The sequence below is a fragment of the Centropristis striata genome, chromosome 6, assembly GCF_030273125.1.
Source record: "Centropristis striata isolate RG_2023a ecotype Rhode Island chromosome 6, C.striata_1.0, whole genome shotgun sequence".
Taxonomy (NCBI): domain Eukaryota; kingdom Metazoa; phylum Chordata; class Actinopteri; order Perciformes; family Serranidae; genus Centropristis; species Centropristis striata.
In genome coordinates this window covers 17,516,109-17,537,390 of record NC_081522.1, presented here as the reverse complement: position 1 = coordinate 17,537,390, position 21,282 = coordinate 17,516,109, and the positions used below count along the sequence as shown (strand labels likewise).

General features: G+C 43.6%; 2 protein-coding genes across 2 annotated transcripts; one reads left to right on the top strand and one right to left on the bottom strand.

Moving 5' to 3' along the window:
• The first annotated feature begins 493 nt into the window (after positions 1-493).
• On the top strand, positions 494-2,083 carry rag2 (recombination activating gene 2). Its single transcript, XM_059335772.1, has one exon. It carries the CDS (start codon positions 494-496, stop codon positions 2,081-2,083), a length of 1,590 nt encoding a protein of 529 aa, XP_059191755.1.
• Positions 2,084-4,421: 2,338 nt separating this feature from the next.
• rag1 (recombination activating 1) lies at positions 4,422-10,208 on the bottom strand. The gene is made up of 4 exons (XM_059335819.1): positions 10,081-10,208; positions 8,682-9,038; positions 7,466-8,598; positions 4,422-6,630 (listed from the first exon to the last, which is right to left on the bottom strand). The coding sequence occupies exons 2-4, from the start codon at positions 9,014-9,016 to the stop codon at positions 4,883-4,885; spliced, it is 3,216 nt and encodes a 1,071-aa protein (XP_059191802.1). The 5' UTR covers positions 9,017-9,038; positions 10,081-10,208; the 3' UTR covers positions 4,422-4,882.
• Between the last annotated feature and the right edge of the window lie 11,074 nt (positions 10,209-21,282).

Sequence of the window (21,282 nt, the reverse complement as noted above, 5' to 3'; positions counted from 1 at the left end):
TATTGCCATTATCATTTCTTTATTTTACCATATATCTAAAATTAATGTCAAAATTAGGCTGAATAATTTACAAGAAATATATAATATAGTAATTATTTGAATGATATTGCAGTGGTGATATGATTCACAATTTTGTAGGAAATTATCATTTTTGGATCATTATTCTCATTTTCATTAGGTATTGTATTAAAATGGCAATGGTGCTATTTATTTTTTATTTGACTAGTACATATTGCCATTTGCCCGGAATTAATTGTTTAGCCCTAGTTGTCATGTCAACATTTAAAAAGGGTGTGTCTTATAGAGAGGCTAGATGAATGAATGAAAATGTTTGTGCGGTTCTGGATTATGTGGATTATGATGCTCCAGATGTTACTGTAATAAACAGGAAGTCAAATTTAAACCACCTGCTTGAAAACAATCAACAGCTGACTGACATCGTGTTGTGTTTCTGTGTTTGTGTGCTGTTTTTGATGCAGGCAGCTGCCGGAAAATGACCCTGCAACCATTAACTCCAGTGAACTGTGCAGGCCTGTTACAGCCTGGCTTCTCTCTGCTGCAGCTGGATGGTGAACTTCTCCTGTTTGGCCAGAAAGGTTGGCCCAAGCGCTCATGTCCTACTGGAGTGTTTGGCGTCCGCTTTAAACCTGGTGAGATGAAGTTGAGGCCCATCTCTTTCTCCAACGACTCATGCTATCTTCCTCCATTACGTTGCCCAGCTGTGTGCCGCCTCGACCCCTATGACGGGCTCCCGGAGAGTTATCTCATCCACGGTGGCCGCACCCCAAACCACGAGATCTCATCCAGCCTGTACCTGCTGACCATGGATAGCCGTGGCTGCAATCGTAAACTGACCTTATGCTGCAAAGAGAAAGAATTAGTGGGAGAACTACCAGGGGGCAGATACGGCCACACAATGAGCATGGTGCAAAGCCGAGGGAAGACAGCGTGTGTGTTGTTTGGGGGTAGATCCTACATGCCTGCAGCAGAGCGCACCACAGAGAGCTGGAACAGCGTTGTGGATTGTCCTCCGCAGGTGTTCCTGTTCGACTTGGAGTTTGGTTGCTCCTCTGCTCACACTTTACCTGAGCTCAGCGATGGACTGTCTTTCCATGTGGCCCTCGCCAGACAGGACTGTGTCTACTTCCTCGGGGGTCACTCGCTCGCCTCTGACTCCCGCCCCCCTCGACTGTTCCGCCTACATGTTGAGCTTCTCCAGGGCAGACCCGTGCTTTCCTGTGAGACTCTTGAAACCGGCATATCCATATCTAGCGCCATAATCACCCGTACAGGTCCCAATCACAGATACATCATCTTAGGCGGGTATCAGTCGGACTCTCAGAAGAGGATGGAGTGCAGCACTGTGATTCTAAATGAGAAAGGGATCCACTTTGAGCCCTTAGAAGCACCTAAGTGGCCCCCAGAAATCATCCATAGCCGCACCTGGTTCGGTGGCAGTACTGGGGAGGGAAGCATGCTACTTGCAGTGCCCACAGAGGGAAGGCCATCACAGGCTGATATGCATTACTTCTACCAGGTGAACTTCCAAGAAGACAAAGAGGTCGAAGAGGGGACTCAAGGCTGCAGCCAGGAGTCGACAGATTACGACGACTCCACTCCTCTCGAAGACTCTGAGGAGCTCTACTTCGGTCGTGAGCCGCATGAGCTCAGCAGTGATGGAGAGGGGGATAATTATAATGAGGAGGATGAGGAGGATGAATCACAAACAGGCTACTGGATTAAATGCTGCCTGGGATGTCAGGTTGACCCCAACACGTGGGAGCCATTCTACTCCACTGAGCTCCACCGGCCCGCCATGATCTTCTGCTCCAGAGGGGAGGGGGGACACTGGGTCCATGCCCAGTGCATGGAGCTGTCTGAGACCCTGTTGCTCAAATTCTCCCAGGGCAGCAAAAGGTACTTCTGCCTGGACCACGGGGGCCTGCCCTACCAGGAGATGACCCCGCCTCGGCAGGTGCTGCCTCTGAAGCGCACCCCCATGAAAGTTAAGGACAGGAAAACTCCTCCAACAATCAAAATGTCGCCTTCTAAGAAAAGCTTCTTCAGAAGGCTTTTTGACTGAATCCAGCTTATGATGGTCACAGTTAGGAATGTTGTGTGTATTCAAGATAATATGCTGATCTGTACTCAATGTGAATCATTTTGGAAAGAAAATAAACAATGAAATTGCTACTTGATATTTCCTGTCTAACAGCTGTATATTTCATTACATTTTTACATCGTTTGACATAAAATACTGAATATTTTAGCAAATCTGTCCATAATGTTTTTTAGTTTATATTTTTACCATGTGTTTAACAGTTTATTGTATTTGTATCGTAGTTTTTTTTATTCCATTAGGTGCCACAGGTTTTGCTTCCCAACACTTCCTCCCATGGCCAGATGGAGCTGAATTCTTGTTTCTGTTCTCTCTACAATTAAAATGATGATTACTGAATGTGAAATGCTCAATATGCTGATATGTACTCAATGAAATAAACAACAAACAGCCTCAGATTCTGCTTTCATGCCTGTTTGTGTTTTTTCAAACTCTTTATGTGACAGAAAATTTTGATACACAGTGTTTTTAGTTTGCACTCCATAAATCACAAGATACTGTCAAGAGCTGTTATAAAAAATGAAATCAATTTTTTTTTGCCATCTTTTTAGATATAAAATTATCTATCAATCACACTACAAACAACAACCTCTATAAAAATCTGCAGAATATAGATAGGCATGGAACTGGAAAGTTTGGTGTATGTAAATGCTACTGAATGGCAAAAATCTCTTTTAAAGATATGTATCATAAAAATACTTTTTGCAAAATACAAAATATAAATTCCCCCAGTTGATTCCTTACTTTATGATAATTATCTTTTATATAGCAAGTTTTCTAAAATGTTAAGTTTAAATATGCAAACGAGGCATTATCTAATGCTTACTTTTGGTGAATTTAGGAAAAATCTAGATATGCAAATATGCAACGTGTATTAAAATAAACACCTAAATGCGTTCTTTCCACTTCTCTTAAAGAAGCAAAATAGCCCAAAATCTTAAAATTACCTTAATATTTAAGCATCTCTCTGTGCAGTGTTTGTAGTTTGTATTTTAATTTGCTGTACAACAGTAAATTGTTATTTTGTACTACTTTGTATTTTGTATGCAGTGAAAATATGTATTTATGAGTGTTGTCTTCCAGGAATAAATGTCCCCAAATTTTGAATTCTTGAAAACACAACAATAATAAAAAAAATGGGGGAAAAAAACCCAGAAGATCAGATTAAAGTTTGCCTTTATTTATTCTTTGGAGGAAACAAGGACAAAAAAGTACAAACTCCCTCCTCCATCAAGATAATCCATCAAAAGAACGGAAAGTTATCAGCTACCATAAAAATACATCAGAAATGTGAATATTATTTAAAATGTAAAGAGTAGTGGAATCTCAGTGTAATACAGTACTAGTATGCAAAATAAATCGCCACTGAAAGTCTTCAGCAACCCAAGTAAACACTTAACCTGATATTTAGTGTAACATGGAAACAAAAATGAGGAAATACACTGTGAAAAGTGAACAAGTGGAATTCATCCATCATCCATTACTTCAGGAATGCAATTCATTATGGCAAAACAACAAATACGAGGCACTCTCAAAATGGTATTGTAGAAAAAGTGACAACTGTGGAATGAAATGTGAATATTTCACAGCTGTCACATGGTTAAACTTATGACAGTAAAATAAAATCAAACATTCAGTCAAATCCAAACACAAAATTGCCTGTCACAATTCAAAATGGTGAGGGCAGAAAAAAAGATAATATAATCAATCAATCAAACAAATAAAGTTGCCAACAAATCAGTTTACATCGGGTCTTTCTAGCTCAAGCTCATCCTTCTCCTTTGTCAACCGTGGCAATGAAGAAATATCAGCTGAGAAAAAAAGAGGCAGGTTATATACAGAAGTTAAGAAAAATCCCTGCCTGCTGGAGAGTCCATGGGGTATTAGGCTTCGTAATGGACCATACTGTATTTTTATGATATCAACAAAAAGGTCAGTATATGCTTTATTTTATGTGAGGAATTCGAATAAGTATCATCTATCCTCCACTGTGCAAAAACTAAAAGAGATAAAAATTGGTTCAAAGTGACCTGGCATCTCTTCTGCCCCTCAGGGATCCCACGATAAAGCACTAAAGTAATCTTTTTCAGAGGGCACTCATGAAACAAAGAACATTTGGGTCTCTGTGATTGCATTTTGTTCCAGCTCAAATGATATATTAATACAGCGGCCACAAATGTGGTCTTTTTAACACAATTTCCCTCCATGACTTACAGCACTTTCATCTGTTTCCATAAATATCCTCTCTATATAAATTCATAAATGTGTCACATCCTTGCAATACAATAAACTGTGCCATATTTCACAGACGGTGAAGATAAAAAAAGAACTTTCCTGCTAAGAGCAAGAGAAAAGAAACCTGGGTGTTACTTCTATATCCCTCTGCTGTCCCATCTTTATCTTTACACGTACACAGCAAGGCAGAGAGTGAGCATTCAAAACAGTAAAACACACTTTTAAAAGGTGGTGTGAGAATTAGAGTTACTGCAGAATTACCTTCCAAATTATTCTGTTTGAGTTCAAGAAATCTTTTTTTTTTTTTTTTTTCCTAATTTTTTGTTGTGGCTTAAATTTTCAAAGATACTTTACAATGTATGAAAAATTGCAGAAGTCCTTGGCTTTAAACCCATAAGCTGCATTCCCCTGTCATTCTAAATATCAATGAATGGGTACAAAGTACATTTGTACAAACGTCCATAATGCTGATAGAGGCAGTTAAAATATTATGAAGCTGGTGAATGTTGGTCCACATTGAAAGAATAATCAAAACTCAAAATCTTCCAGAGACATGTCCTCATAATCCTGGTTCTCTACTGGATCAATAGTAGTTTGCAGGATTTTGGCAGAGTTCTTGTGAGCTTCCATAAACTTCTGCAGGTACTTGGAAGTGTAGAGCCAGTGATGTTTCAGCACATCCTCCAGCTCAAAGGCTTTTGACTGACGTGCATTCATCTTCCGGAAACGCCTGAACAGCTTGTTTGCTGACTCGTTCCCCTCGCTGGCCCAGGCTCCTATGGATCCATCTTTCTCTATGATTTCAGGCACATGTGCCAGGGTCTTGTGCAGGTAATTGGTTATCTTCCCGTTGTACCTGTATTTGAAGGTAGAGGCGAGGAGGTCGGCGAAGCGCTGGGAGTTAAAGCTGTAGCGGCACAGCTGGTCGGGGCACTCCTTGGCGGGGCAGGTGGCGCGCCACACGGGCTTCATCTGGAGGTAGATCCTCATGAGCTCCCTCAGGGCCTCCCTCCTCTCCTCTGAGGGCACCAGCTCACACACCACCTCCACAGTCTCCTGGGTCATTAGCCTGCGGGCGTAGTTCCCATTCATTCTCATCACCGGTTTTAGCTTCATATTCTGCCTCAGCTGTTTATCTAGAGCTGCCCTCCAGCTGCGCCGTTCCTCCCGGCTTGGGTTGACCTTTTTGTACACCTCCCCAATCTCGTCCTGGAAGATTTTGTAGAACTCGATGGCGTTGCCAATGTCACAGTGTAATGCATCCAGCGTGGGGTGGGTCTCCAAGAAGGGCTTGGCAGAGATCCCTTTGACTCTGTCTCGCAGCTCATCTACGGACTCAGAAAAGGGGTTTGTTCTCCATATTTCGTAGCGATCTAGGTTCTCTTCATGATTGCGTGTGACGGAATGCAGCACCATGTTTTGAGAGGCCTCTGCCCGAGTGGTGTCACAAAGAGTGCAGACATAGGTTGACCCTGAGGCCTCGAGGCCTTCCATCTCACGCACCATCTTCTCATCGTATCCTGTACCTCTGAACTGGAAGCGGAAGGAGCGAGCAAGTCCACCCATGGAGAGGATGAGCCTGCTCTCTTTCATAGCATCGCGCTCGGCAACTATGGGCCACAGGACGGATGTGAGTGTCTCGTGGTCTGACTCATCCACAAACATCAGGCAAAGGGGCTTACAGGACAGCTCTGAGTTTGGCTTCGGCTCAGTGAAGACGGTAACCTCTTTCTCCTCTTCATCCGCCAGGACGGAGACAGACATAACAGTGAAAGAGAAACGAACAGCCTTCTCAGGAACAGCTGGTCCTCCACCATGCTTCTCGCTGACATCGCCCATACCGTCACAGGACTCCTTGATCATAACACTGAAGCCTGAGGTGCAAGCACTGTCTTCCATCCCACTCTCTCTCAGCCCGTCCATGATGTCCTCCTCCAGATCCTTTAATGCTGACACCAGTGCCACATCATAGCGAAACCGCCGAGTGACGGTGTCAGCTGGAACGTCATCGACAGAGGAAGCCCATCCAGAGAGCCCATTAATAATGCCAACACTGCAAGATGTTGACACATTCTTGAGAGCTGGCTGCCATTCAAACTGGATAAAGCCAGGGAGAAGCTCCTTCTCTGTGGTTCGCAGGGCGTGCAGGGGCTGGAAGATCTGGCGGCCGCTGGTGGCTTTGACAGTCCGGTACATCTTGTGATATTGGCTGCAGCTCAGGAAAGTGTTGACCCGAATGGCCAAGCACACAGCAGGATGCAACCCAGAGCCTCTGCCTGCAGAGAGAGAGAAAAGGAAAGTTTCAGAGAAAGACAGAAAGTGGCAAAATAACAACAACAAAAAAAGGAAGGCGAGAGGAAAGGATTTAGACATGAAGAGAATTATTTAACACCAAAGTGTGGAAGCCCATTTCTAGTGCTTTGAAAAGAACTGCAGTATCTAACATTTCCTCATTTGATACCCTGCATTTGGAGTCATTTATACTATGAGACAGACAAAATCGCAAATTTAACACCCAAATGTGAATGTATCATTGTCAATAGCCCACAAGCCCATGATTACAAAATCCAATATTTCCTAATTTCAAAATGTTATAAGGGGACAGAGGGTGAATCAGTGGAGCTGGCAAAAGTGATGTATTGGCTGCAGATGAAAACAGACACCAGCTGGCTTCTATTCCCCAGAGAGGAGGATGGTGCTGTCTGTGTAATTTGCAGATACAAGAGCTGCTGATGTTGTTTTGATTCTAACAGCCCCTTCACAAGAGTTGTTATTGTGCATTAAAGGGAGTGTGAGACTGAGACTGACAGACAGGCAGACAGAGAGTGAGTGTGGGAGAGAAGCAGGGAGGGGTTGGGCGTGCAGCAGCGGTGGTTCAATAAACAGAGATGGACAATAATGAAATGATTTTCAATCAAGATCACAGAAAACTTTCTTCTCAATAGTGAACTTTTCAACTCATTCTTATTTATGAGATGACTGTATTCCACAGAGATAGGCAGAAATATTAATGAGCAAACACTATAATAATTTTCATTTGTTTGTGTCCCTTTTTCTTTGCTATGGAGGTTTTGATATTGATTAAACAAAAGCCTTATAATAGCTTATTACCTTGCATCATGGCCTCCAGCTCGTCTGCCTGCCGGTGTTCATTCTGAGACCTCAGAGTGAGCAGGAACAGAGTCTGGCACACAGACTTCAGGTCCCCACCTTCCTCTTTGTCTGCAAAAACCTTCACCTGGGTCTTCAAATCCCTCAGCCTGTGCTTCTGGGCACGACGGGTTAGTGATAGCAGGTGCTGCCGGGGTCTCCCACCTTTATTGGTTAGCAGGTAGCTGTCAAGTTCTGACGACTGCTGCTTTGTGTGCTGTTCATCCAGCTCATGGCTCAGACAATGAGCTTTAAATGAGTCTAGCCTTACCTGCTTCTCACAGCCACTCCTGGGGCAGAGCAGAGGCAGGGAATGCAGGGCTGATAAGAAGGCTTTGGCAGGCGAGCTGAGGTCATCTGGGGCGCAGGACAAGTTGCAGGCCGGGCAGTGAGGTCCCAGAACGTGGTTGTATTTTATAATACAGCTGCGGCAGAAGAGGTGCCCACAGGGGGCCTGGACTGGATCAGAGAGCAGGTGGTCACACACCAGGCAGGTGAAAGAATAGAGGAAGTCTACAGGGAGCTTCTCAGAGATCAGCCTGGCTTTCAGGTGGTCTTTCTGGCAGTGGGTGATGTTCCTTACCCACTGGTCTCTCTGGATGCTCTGTTTCCTCCATGGCCTGAGCACAGGGACATGATGATGCTCTCCGAATGGCCTCAGAGCCCTCCTCTCACCAACGACAATGCTTTCACTGTGCTCCCACCTGGTTCTTTTTGCCAGGCTCTGGGCTCGGGGAATGACTTTGCGCTTCTTTCTGCCTGTCCGCTGGAATGACGGTTTCCTGGGGGAGCAGAGGTGGCAGGGGGAACAGTGGGGTTTCCACTCGGGGACGTTAGTTCTAGTGAAGCTGCAGACGCCCCCTCCCCGTATGGCAACAACCCAACAGCGATGGCAGAAGGACAGAGGGTGGATGGATTCTATGTCATCTGTCACATCCACTTTGAAGACTTTGAGGATGATCTCTGGCCAGCTTGGAAACTTGCAGCCCATTCTACGCAGGGCACATTTGCTAATCTCATCCAGATGTCCTTGAACATCATGCACCGGGCCTTTGACTTTTCTGAGGATGACTCCACAGAGACGACACAAGCACCTTCATGAAGGAAAAACAAAGTTAGAAAGAAACATATAATAAAAATAAGTAGTAAATAATGTAGTAAAGTGACATTTTCTCACCTGAGGTGATTCATGTGGGTGTCCATTTCCTGTAGCTTCATATCTACCCTCTGGCTAGGGCCCTCCACATACTCCTTGCTTTTTCCCCCGAGGCACAGTTTCATAACACTCCCTGGACCCATGCCATTATCAGAGTCTATATTTGGAGCTGCAGGGGGTGTGATCCCTAACAAGGCTCCTTTCTCTGGCTGTGTCTGACCGGGCAAAGGGGCCTTCTCCATGGACTTCACCCTAAACAGTTTAAACTTCCACTGAGAATACTCAGAGTGGGGATAGTGGAGCTCAGCCGGCATGGAGGATCTGGGGCCATCTCTCTGCAGGCTCTCGTCCGCCATAATGCAAGTTAGTCCACGGACTCTGGAGAGGAGAGGAGAGGAGAGGAGAGGAGAGGAGAGGAGAGGAGAGGAGAGGAGAGGAGAGGAGAGGAGAGCTTAGTTTGATGAATCACAAAAGTATCAAAATAATTTCAACTGTCTGTGAGATACATGGCTGTGGATGCAAGAGAAAAGATCAGATGGTTCAAATGCTCAGATATCCCCAGTGCCTTCTAAGCCCATGACACAAGCTAACAGCTTTGCTTGATTCCTGTTGAATTCATAGACCAAGTACCCTGAAATCCCACTGAACAGACAGTGGTGAGCCCCGACCTGGAGTGCTGTATTATACCATAAGTGGCATTTAGATCTTGTGTAAAATGCATGAGACAAGCATTGTTGGATCGATACGGCACAGAAATCTTCATTTCTCTCATCTCCAATCCCATCGCTCAGGGAGCCATTGTGACTCCTTTTTTTTCCTTTGACACAGCGAGTTTGCTAAATGGGCAACCTTATCCCAGCTGTCAATCATTTATATTAGTCATTTTCTTGGCTGGAGAGAGAATTGGAGCCCCTGGAGCCTTCGACTGGCATTTTAAATGCGGGGGAAAAAATCTGAGATACAGGAAACTTATTTCATAATACATATATATTGACCAAACAGGAGGGAGAAGAAAACAAGAAACCGTCATATTGAATAAAGATCATAAAGAATTATTCCAAACACAACATTGTTCAATTTACGAGGCGTATTTCAACAGGCAAGTGCTCTGATGATATGGCACAATAAGATCAATGATACTGCTGCACTGACAGACCGTATGTCATCTCCTCCCATACTATCTAGGTTCCATTACAAGTTCAGACAATAAAGCAGTCAAACAATCTTACCATTACACAACTACAGTGCACACGCTCTAGCGTCTTCCGTCTATCCATCTTTTAGTCTACGTTCTCTCCCTGGGAGGCTTGAATCTGGCAGTATTTCTTCATTTCCCAGCTCTCTGTGTACTTGACATGCTGAACTCTCCTTTGAGACAAACAGCTGAGCCTGTATGCATGTGTGTCAGCTGGGCTCTTACCTTGTTTTTCAGTCTCAGCTGGCGTCAGCTCCCCCGGGGGTCCGCTCCGCATGGGAGCACAAGGGAAGCCCTGAAGCCAGGCCCTAAACACTACATATACTGTCTGTGTTAGAGTCTGTCACAGCTTGGAGCATCTGTTACCAGGAGTTCCATAGAGTGGGATTGCTCCTATCTGTCTGTCTCCTACTTATATTTATACCCTTCCTTTGACGGGATCCCAACAGTCAAGTCCTGACACCTGATGCAGGCAGCTGACTTTTTTTTTTTTAAACACATAAAAAACAAGGTCAACCCCAGAGCACAGTTGCAAACAGTTGTTACATGTGTACATGAACAGAATCCAACAGCATACCCCAAACAAACAACTTTTTTTTAACCACACCACACTGATCCTCAGCTGGAAACACTTTTATGTTGCATTTATCTCCCCTTTCTCATATCCATCTGCAGGCTCACCTCATCCAGGTGGCCTCTCTGTGACAGAAACTGAGATACTGTTAACTTATGAAAAGGCTACCAGGGCAGAGACACAACAGATGGTAGAATAAATGTATTTTCCAATCCCACAAACAAACATTGTATTACAAATATTTATTTAATTAAAAAATTTGGAAACTTTTAAACTCAGAGATGCAAAAAAAAAACATGGTCGATTACAAGATATGGGTAAAAGTTGGCAATATTACAGCTCGTTAATGCTGAAGATGATCTTTGCTTATTTGTTTGCATGCGTGACTGTGAGAGGTGTTGAGGTGTTGATCTTTGGAGGCGGTGTAAAGCAGATATCCTGTCACTGTAAGTGTCTTTTAGTCATTTGTTTTTTCATACATTAGAGTGATCTGTCGACTCATAAACAGTGACATTATGTTAATGTCTTAAACAGACATAATGTGCACAAATGATGCATCATGACAAAACAATTACAGTGATGTAGAGGTTGTGGTTGACTGGAGAACTAATTATACGTGTTTTATGTGTGTGGAGGTAGTGCAGACGTGTTAGTATGTGTAAGGGTGTGACAGGGCAATAATTGAAACTGGAAAATTATTTGAAAAGAGCTGAAATCAATGTAAAAAGAAAACAAAAAGAAAGTAATAGTAGTTGTGGCAATGATAATGAGTGCTACTGTTATCGCTGTCATTCTAATTACTGTATTATTGAGACTTTTCCCCCCTTGCCACTTCACATCATCTTTTAGTGTTTGTGACTGATGCACTAGCAAGTCAGGTGGTGACTGCTGTGAATCAAAATGACAAATGCAGCGATACAAATGAGTCGTATTGGGGTGAATACCAATTAGTGGTGTAAGCTGTTAGAATCTGAATTGTTCATCTGGCAATTTTGATAAATGAGTATTCAAAGCAGCATAAGGCAACCTTCAGAGTTGCATAGAGGTTATTACCGAAGCCCTGAAGTGAGTAAAATAAATTCCGGTTATCCATTTTCTAAGAAATAATCTAAGTTGTTTCCCCTCCTGTATTTATGACTTAAGAACAAAAATAATAAAAAATAAAAAAGGCTTTTGCCACGATGATCTTTCTTAGTGTCTTATTGTTTTTATCATCTGTGTAAACAGGTGGAAAAAACAAGTTTTGGCATGTGGGGAAAAACAGTTTGTTCTAATACTTATTTCAGCCACAAGGGGCACACCACTACCCCATGCTCTAAATAGGACTTTAAAATGTTTTCTTCCAAACACAAAATATATTGTCTTTTAGCAAGTTATGTAGCAATACTGTCATGTATTTATTTTGACAAGAAATGTATTTTAATCAGTGCTAATCTGTTAATGCTGGAAAAAAAATAATAATAATCTGCCAAAACCTTTCTATCATGTTTTCACAGGTGAAAAAAAGTAAATTAGAAAGGTTATCCTGGCAAAAAAAAAAAAAATTTAGTCTTAAGTCTTAAGCACAGGACAGAAACAATTTAGAAAATGGATCACCAGAATGTTTATTGTTTTTGCCTCTCAGGGCTTCCATAGGCCTTAGCCACTACATGGATTTTTGATGCAAGGGTCAAACACAGCAAAAAATATTCCAAAGCAGTTGCATTGTGTTGTGTGTATTGTTAGTGCCATTATATCCACCCCTTGTGGTTTGTATCTGCAGATCTTCTCTCTGTATAATGTCAGCACATTTCATTCATTTCTCCAAATACTGTCTCTCCGTCACCATTCAGAACGAGTTTTAATTAGACAGCATCATTTGATGTAATGTCTCAGTAGGAATGGGGAGTATTTGCCCAAGATCATTCTTGTTTGTAATTATCCAGGGGATTAATCTGGTGTATTCGCCACAGGAGCCTGTTGCTGTTGCGTTGGATTTGCCAGCCAAGTCATTAGATACACAGTCAGTGGGCACCAAACAACAGTTGGGTCTCTCCCACTCTTGTCAGCTTAACAGGGGAGCAGGATGAATACTGGCAGGCTTTGCAGTTTATATTTGGTGCATATGGTCAAGTGTGACCTGAGACAGCATTGATAGTTTGATTGTTTGTTTCTTTCTTTGTGACAAGCGATAAGAAATGCTGAAGCACCAATACACAGAAAAATAAGTGCTGTTTTCTCAGCCTACCCGAATCCATCAGACACAGCTGGGAGATTTGAAGTACACAATGCTTGATACATTACATATCCAAGAACAAGCAAATGATGGATTGTAGCAAGATGTTCCCAGCCTATTTATAGATGATATTTAGATTTATGATAGCCAAGTAGCCACATGTTTCCAAGGTAAACGACACACCTAGCTCCGTGGCAGACAGGGATGGAGCTGCAGATGTCTGCCTGACAAACAAGCGCTGACCCCCTGAGACCCTCATCTCTCTGCGCCTGCTAATTGACTTGTTATTGATCAACTCAAAGACAGTCTGATTTATGGGGAAGAGGACTTGTGGAGACAGCCACCTGGCATGGAGCGGAGTGTTATGAATGTGAGGAGCAAACCCTGGGGGACTAGAGGCTGCAGTTTAGGAGGACATACAGGAGTTTGCAATGCACCAGTGAACTGACACCTCGCACTATGGAGGGGGTGTTTTTTCTAATATGATGAATCCAAACAACATCAGTGAGCAATGTGTATGTGTGTGTATGAGCGTGTTGCAGGTGTGTGCAGTGGGAGGGATGAGTGGGAATATGGCAGGGGCAGAACATGTGTTTGGGGGAAGGAGGCGGAGAGAAAAGGGTGTTGGGAGGCGCTGTGTGTCTGTTTTTGAGTCCATGCTGGTGTGCAGGTGACGCCTCGGAACAAGACTAAATAAATATAAAGTAGTCCCACTAATCCATCCTTGAGAAACTTCAGGATCATTACTTATGAGTCTGTGTGGGTAAAACAAAGAGACAGACAGACAAAAAAAAAGGAAACACAGGGAAGGTACAAGAGGTGAAAGACAGAGAAGGGGGGGATAGTAGTGATCTTGTCTAAAGGAGTTGCACAGGATAACAGGCTTAGCTCAGAGTGGAGAACACAAAAGGGCTTAAGGCTGATTGCAGGCTGTGACAAGGAAAGGGGGGAAGAGATCAAGCCTTCCAGGCAGAACCATGTAAGCCAAAGGTCCAAAAAAGACCCCCTGACAGCTCAAGTCACATGGCAGCTTAAGGAAAAGTGTCAATAGCAGAGATGGACAATGAATGAATTCCACAGCAGCGTCGGTATCTTCCTCACAGGGAATAAAATGTCAGCATCGTCCACATTTGAATAGGCCGACCGAAATTGCAGCATGGTATTTCCAAATGTCATGAAGAATGTAGGCATCTTTGTGATTGTATTCAGGGTAAAGAGGGCATTTCACTTTCATATTTCCACTGAGTGTTATGCAATAAATTGAACATTCAGTATGCAAATTTTTAATTGCATTTTCATAGCACAACTTCTTCAGCTTCGCCCAGCCAATTCTCAGTGAGTCGCCTCCCACTGTCCACCTCTTCCATCCCTCATCCGGAGACATGATTTGGCAGATTAATGCTCAAAGACGTAGACTTCAATGCAGAGCTATTCGTCAAAGCTACCTGCCAGAACGAAGCCCTTACCCCACTTCTCAAATCCCCCCTCATTCATCCCCTGTCTGCCTTCCCCTCCCCTCACCCCTCTCTTCTCACCCTCACCTCAGGTTTTGTTAATAATCAATTATGTGATTATTCCAATGAGGTGATTAATTACTGGCTCTTCCTCCCTCTGTACCACAGGTTAGCTTGCTTATAATCACACAGTGACAGCCAGGGGACAGCTGAGTTGAGTGATGCTGTCTCGAGGCCTCGCGTGACCCCGTATGACTCGTCTGCGTTTGTTGTCGGCTCATCCTGACTGATGGAGCTTTAACAGAGAGCAGAGACACACCACAACATCACAGCTTCTACAAATAACATCCCCCACAAGCTGCTGACAGCCTGACTCCACAATATCTGCCATGTCCAGCTATCCAAATATTCATTTTATTGGATAGTCTAGTCTTGGGACGGCATTAATTCGTTCCAAGTCTTGCATTATAACTCTCCCTGAGGCGCTGCAGAGTTATTTTGGTTTTGGAACGGTTCCATTCATCTCCTCTGTTCTGGCAAGTTAGACAATATGGAAAACAATTTAAGCTACAGAAACTGTGAGTGTCAACCTTTAAAAAAAAGATCCTGTTACCATAGCAAGATAGGCCACATAGAGGTCAATAACATGTAGAGTTTGCAGGGAATACATAGTGTTTATGCGTAGTGATTGTGCTGGAGTTCACAGTGTGGCCCTCTGAAAAGCAGACCTGAGCAATCCAGATGGATGTTGATCCACTAGCACTAAACCAAATGAAATTAAACCCTAAGCCGGATTCAGGAGCAGTAGAGTAGAGTGGGGAATCAAGACCAGTGTCTTTAATCAAAATAACAATGCTCTTTAATTCTGTGTTAATTAAATGTAGATTTCCCTGATCGAGGAGAAGTTGCTTCAGTGCCAGGGGACCTCCAGTCACATAAACATCCATTCACAGGATTTGTCTTGTGTTTAACCATGTATTAGTCCGCTTTCCCCAAACTGTCTGGTGCTGGTTTACACAGAAGGTCTGTCAGCTGAGGGATAGTCGCTCGCAAACAACTCCTCAAGATTTCAAGTGTTCAGCATCCTTGAAGGGAGGATTTCTTGGCAAGTTGTTAAACACCTTAAAAAAGTGGGTTACAGTACAACTGTACAGTACAGATGAAACGAGAGTAATAGTGAATCCTCAGCGATAAATTCCACACCACTTGTCTCTTGGCTGGTCATTCTCTCTTCTTTTGCTCTCCCTCCCCGTCCCTCAGTCCCCTTCCATCAATGTAATGAGCAAATCATGGCCACTAGGGAGAGATGTAGAGAGAAAAATTGGTCCCATTATGTGTCAAGGAGTGTGAAAAGAGTAGCGCTGTTGTCTGTCAACTCTAACCCCCAACTGTCCATGGTCTTAACTTCTTCCCAAACACAATGAGCTCTTTTCCCACACGTAGATCTGCTTATTATTTCCCTGTCTTTTAACTACAAAGTCCATTATAGGAAATGCCAGGACAGCCGTGCCCTTTTCTGCACTAGCTCTGCCAGAGCTCAGACAGGGGTACAATGGACACGGTAACACATAGCGATTCAATGCTGATTTAGAGTGACTGGTCTTAAACCCGACTTATAGAGTACAGTAATTATAGGAGGTGGAGGGAGGGGCTGTGAAGGATGCTGTGGATTGGTGGGGGCTCGGGGAGGAAGGGAGGTTGTTGTCATTTGGCAGCTAGTCCAGTTGGAGAGAGAAATTACTATTGGAGCCAGAGCCTGGGTGGTGAAGCATTTATCAGCCAGTCATCGCAATGATTCACACGATCCAGCAGGGAGCCATTATTTTACCACCCCGCTCTCTCACGGCAACCTGCTGGTGTCGAGGATGATGATAGCTACGGGGCTATATGAGCACAGGAGCAGACTTATACTGTAATTGTTTGAGAACAATAGTTTGGAAAGTGCCATCTCTTTTCAGAATTCACAGTCATATGTATTCAGTGAATCTGGACTACAGTGAGAAAGAATGGAGCAGTTGAGCTTAACTCAGGGGCATATGGCGTTTGTTCACTGCAGTATAACACAGAGATGCCTCAGGAAGGGACTGACAAACACGTGGTCCCTGTAGTTGGAGGGGGAAGTAACTGGCACTGAATACATAAAGATCACAAATAAATACACCATCCACCTGCTCGGTGAGTGCTTTGGGACCAGTTAGATCCGAAGGCATTGATACAATTCTGCATTTGCTGGTCTGCCTGTACAAGCAAGTGTAACAGTCTCTGCATAAGCAAGTAAATTCCTAACTGAATAGGGAATAGGCAAGGGAGGCGTGTGATGGCCTTCCCATAATAACAATGATAAAAAACGCTATTCTTCAATTCATACTCCCCTCACTCTTCCTTTACCAACCTTCCCTTTTGGCTCCCATGGGAAGCACATCATTCTAATATACACAGGTTTTCATCCCATCCCTTTTTGTGAAAGACCTGCAGGAGAGACAGAGACAGGGAGAGGAGAGGAGAGGAGAGAGATAGGGACTGTTTATTCAGTCAGATGGTCTAACGTGTGTGGAATAGATTTGAGCTGAAGAGGAAGCTGTCTACACAATGGCAGTTGGCATAAGTGAGTGAGTGAATGATGCCGCATCCGAAATCACTCCCTAGTTGACTCGATGACTTTGCTCGATAGTGAGAAGTAAATTGTGATTTTGGATGCTTATGTGTCATTATCATGGCTGATAGGTGTACTGTTGTATAATCGCAATGACATATCTATTAACTCGATAAATATTTCATTGGGGTATGTTGCAACAAGACTCTACAGCCTCAGCAGCACTCTGTGACCATAGCCTGTATACAGGAAGTGGATGTAGCCATCATGACACCACCCATTGGTTTGTGGACTGCGTATATAAAGCCTTTGGCAGTGGCCATCTTGGCGTATTATTTTGATCATGTTCACAGTCTTGGTCAGTATGTTAGCATGCTGACATTTGCTAATTAGCACTAAACACAAAGTACAGCTGAGGCTGATAGAATTGTCATTACTTTAGCAGTAGTTTAGCCATAACCTCCCTTTTGAACTGATGATGGTGCTGAAGAGTCAGGGGAACCAGATATGCAAAGATATTACAGTTCCAGCACTAATATACCCCTTTTCGACCAAGGCATTTCCAGGGCCGGTTCGGAGCCTAATATCAAACTAGTTTGTCATGAGAGACAGCCAAAGAACCGGCTCTCAAGGAAGAGTGGTTCCAGAGCGACACCAACCATCAACCGCTTACTCGAGGGGCATGGGCGGGATTATGTGGCTCTCGGGCCTGTGGAAAAGTGAACAGATTCTGATAAGGTTTGTAAATTGAATCTGCACCAGCACCAACCCAGCACTTGAACTGGGTTGGTCTAAAAGGGGTTTGGTGGGGTGCAACCAAGGGTGTCCTCAGGGGTGGAGCCAGATGCTGTAAACATTCGGGGTTTAACCCAAATCTAGGGGGGTCTGTGGGCATGCTTCCCCAGGGGAATAATGGCTTCATGCACTATTTATCAAGCCATTTGATAATAGAATGGCTCCAAATCTGTAAATCAGTTGGGAAAAACATGATAGTTGCCGAGCGTAATGATACCCTTGATACCTAAAAAGAGGCAAAAAAAAAAAGTGTTAACATTTAACATAGGTATGGTAGGAATTTGGCAGGAAATAAACCTAATTTTGAAACCTATTTAGGTTATTATTTCCCAGTAATGGAACTTTTGCTCCAATGATTGACCAGTCCAGTCAGAGAGACTGGGGGGAGAAGACAGAAAGTCAAAGGTAAAGAAAAACAACTAAAAGAAACAGGCTATTGAGAAAACATTTAAGGCTGAAGCCCCACAAGCCAACCCACCACCCCGCTTTGCCCCTGGATGTCTGGTCACAATTTGTTACAAATTTAGTGCCAATCTATCAAGTGCATAGCGTTATTTCACAGGAGAGAATTTTGACTGGTAAATAAGGTACACGCTATGAAAACTTTGCTCCATGTGAGAACACTATTTAATGCAGAAACATAAATATAGTACTCTAGGTAGCAAAGCAGGAGTGATTTTGGACAAAGCCTGACTGAGTGAGTGGGTGTTTGAGTATCTGTCGACTCATTTTCACAGATCTCCTCAATGCTTTTTAGATTTTTCGCCCATGCAAAACTCTTTCCCCAAGATGGCTGCAACCATGTCTCCATGTCTCTCCTTTATACTCTTTTCTCTCCGCCTCCTCTCGCTTTACTTCCTCGTGCCATTCACTGTCATTGTGAAAAGGTGTGTGTGACTCCACTAGTAGAGCAGAGCCCATTATTGTAAATAGGCCAATAAGTAACTTCCCACAACGTGACTCCAAAGCAAGCACACTCTATATGCAAAGCAGAGGCACGCTGTTAAAGAAACTGGCGCCAAGTGATTATATTTGTAATTTAATTTCCTTGGTCACACAGAGATAAGAAAAGGGAGCGGCTACAGTTGGCCAGGGATGAATAGAGTGACGAGAATGGGACTACAGCTTCATTGTCTGGACTGAGATGTCCGAGACGACACCACTTACGAACAAGGGTACTGGCGGGCAGATACGGTGCATACACAGGGACTCATGAGTCTGAAACTCAAAGACACAAAAACAATGTTAGGAGCAGAGACAGCAGAGAGAACTTTACATTGCAAAAAAAAACACCTGCACTCTCAGACCAAACGGATGAATGTAAGTGCAGGATTATCAAGAAACTATTTTTCTCCCTGAAGCAAGCTCTGTCTCTCTCCTTTCTGTCTGTCTCCTTCTTCGCACTGAGTTCTGCTGAGCAAATGTAATCAGCAGGGTGGTCTGGGTGGGATGTCAGTCACAAAGAGCAACGGCTCATTGCAAATTCTACAGGCAAGATGAACCGGGTCCCTGCAAAAAGAAAAGACAACTGAAGGACACAAGGTGTACTCTCCCGACATCCTCCCTCTGTCTCCCTCCCTCTGACTGCTTTTTCTGAGATTGTAGAACTGCAGATATCAAATTTCCTGACTTTTCCATTTCCAAAGAGTGTCCACTTATACTGATGACAATGCATTGGAGGGCACAATACTGCAGTGGTCAATTTTGACTCCACCGGAGCATTCAGGGTTATAGAGAGCTGGTGGTGAGCGAAAGGTACAAAGTTCATCAAAGTCTGACACCACACATTGGTGTACAGATTCAGGGTCAGCGTGAAACTGCTTTGTGACATCTCAAATCCTTTCTCTCCCTTTGTTCTCTCCTCCTCTCATCTTTATGTCTATTTCTCCCCTGCTGTCAAGTCTTTCTGCGTATTTCCTCAGCGTCTTGACTTTGAACCCAACAGCATTAACCTGTCAGGAAAGTTACAAATGTTCTGAGTGAATTATGTAAACCACAGAGAAATAAAACTGCAAAAAGCATGGAGTTCTCGCTTTATTTCATAATTCATCACGCTCCCAGATCGAGCCAAATAAAACTTGACTTATTAAGCAGTCTAGCACATTCTGGCTCAAAATCCTCTGAAATATGCTTGAGAATATTAATCACTCTTTGTCTACCTCGCAAATAAAAATCAAACACACATATACATACATGCCCGGCTTTTTGTGTGTGATTTCATTACTCATCAAATGAGAGCAGCGTCTCCAGCATTTCACCAGATTTCATTGCAAGAGGCAAAGTGATAGATGTAACACCAGCACCACCAAAAGGTAAAGCGGAAAACAACAGTCTGCTTTCTTCTCCAAAATATAACCTTACAGCGCTGAAATTTCTGATTAAGGATGCTTCGCCTTGGCAGCCAGTGAGTTTATTTATTTATCTCAATGAACACAACCACAAACACAGAGGAGCAAAGAGAACACACGCTCTATACTGGGGGGGATGGGATCCTGCCAGTGCAGCATAATTAGTAGGACATGTCTGTATAATTGGTCTCTAATTGATATGAAGAGCAGTGGTTTATCCCAGGTTGTGTTCTACACATGCTGCCGGCCGCTGGCAGCAAACGCTGGAGGCCCGCTCAATCTTGGTGCCATCTTCTGATTGATGTCTCTGTAGCAAATGCCCTTCAACAATCAGCACCCACAATCTCTCTGTGTCTATCAGGCCGCCTGTCTATCTGTACGTAACATCTTCTACCATTCATCTGTCATTTCATCCTTTGTGCCTAAACGTCTCACTATCTCTTTCTCTCCATCTCCACATTGATTCGGCCCGTCTTTCTCTGAAGGCATTCTCAACCTTTGCTCTGTTATTCTCGGGAAGGTGAAAGAGCAGCGTTTGTGGTGGTGGAAGGTGAAAAGTGAAGGTTTGTTTATGAGAGACTTGCAGCCATAAAAGACTGCATGCTTTCAGTGACCCAGACAGCACTCACAGGGGGGATGCAGCAACTGTAGATGAAAAGGAAATCAATCTTTAAAGTACTTTCATTTACAAAAGAAAGTGGCATACCTGCTCTCTCAATTTAGCAAGAAGAGGTGTCTTTTAAAACTGGGAATTGAACTAAAATAGCAGTCACTGCTGAGAGGCACAGCTGGATACAAGAGGTCAACAGACAGTGATCTGAGTGGATTTGAAGTTTGGGTGGGGAGGCTTTTCAGAACAATTCTGTTCATGGATCGCGTGCTGATGCAAGACGACCTTCAAGGACATTCCCCTCATTTACACAGCAATTAAGCACTACCCTGTTGGTAAATTGAAAAAGAGACAAAAATCCTCTGTGGATTTAATAACAAACTCATTACCAGGGCCCAACAGGGCGGAACTGCCTTTTAATTAGAGCAACACCTGATTAACGCCCAATTAACAGAACCAGAGCCACTTAATTCTCCCCCACTTTGGCAGTTTGAGAACATAAACATAAGCAGTCCAGCATCCGAGTGCTTCCTCTCCTCCTGGGAACGTGTGAGAGAAAAGTAAATAACGACTTTGGAGGCAGTCTGCTGTCGGGTGGTCCAAATGATCCGCAGAGATGGGGACTGTATGGTAGAAGTGCACGGGGTAAGTGTTTCAAAAAGGAGACAGATGTAGGACTGGCTGGCAAGAACTCTGCTTCACTTCACAGGCAACTCCTGGTGGGCTCATGTAGGCCACTGTCCAAGCAGTTCAGCATCATGCTCAGCCATATGAGCTCTCACTCCTCCCACTGTTAAACAGTACCCTTTAAGACAGACACTTGTTAAGGCCAGACACT

Coding starts and splice junctions, on each gene's coding strand:
- rag1 (XM_059335819.1), bottom strand. CDS start 9,016: ATGGCGGACGAGAGCCTGCAGAGAGATGGCCCCAGATCCTCCATGCCG. Junction 8,599..8,681: donor ACCCACATGAATCACCTCAG/GTGAGAAAATGT, acceptor TCCTTCATGAAG/GTGCTTGTGTCGTCTCTGTG. Junction 6,631..7,465: donor GCTGGAGGCCATGATGCAAG/GTAATAAGCTAT, acceptor CTCTCTCTGCAG/GCAGAGGCTCTGGGTTGCAT.
- rag2 (XM_059335772.1), top strand. CDS start 494: ATGACCCTGCAACCATTAACTCCAGTGAACTGTGCAGGCCTGTTACAG.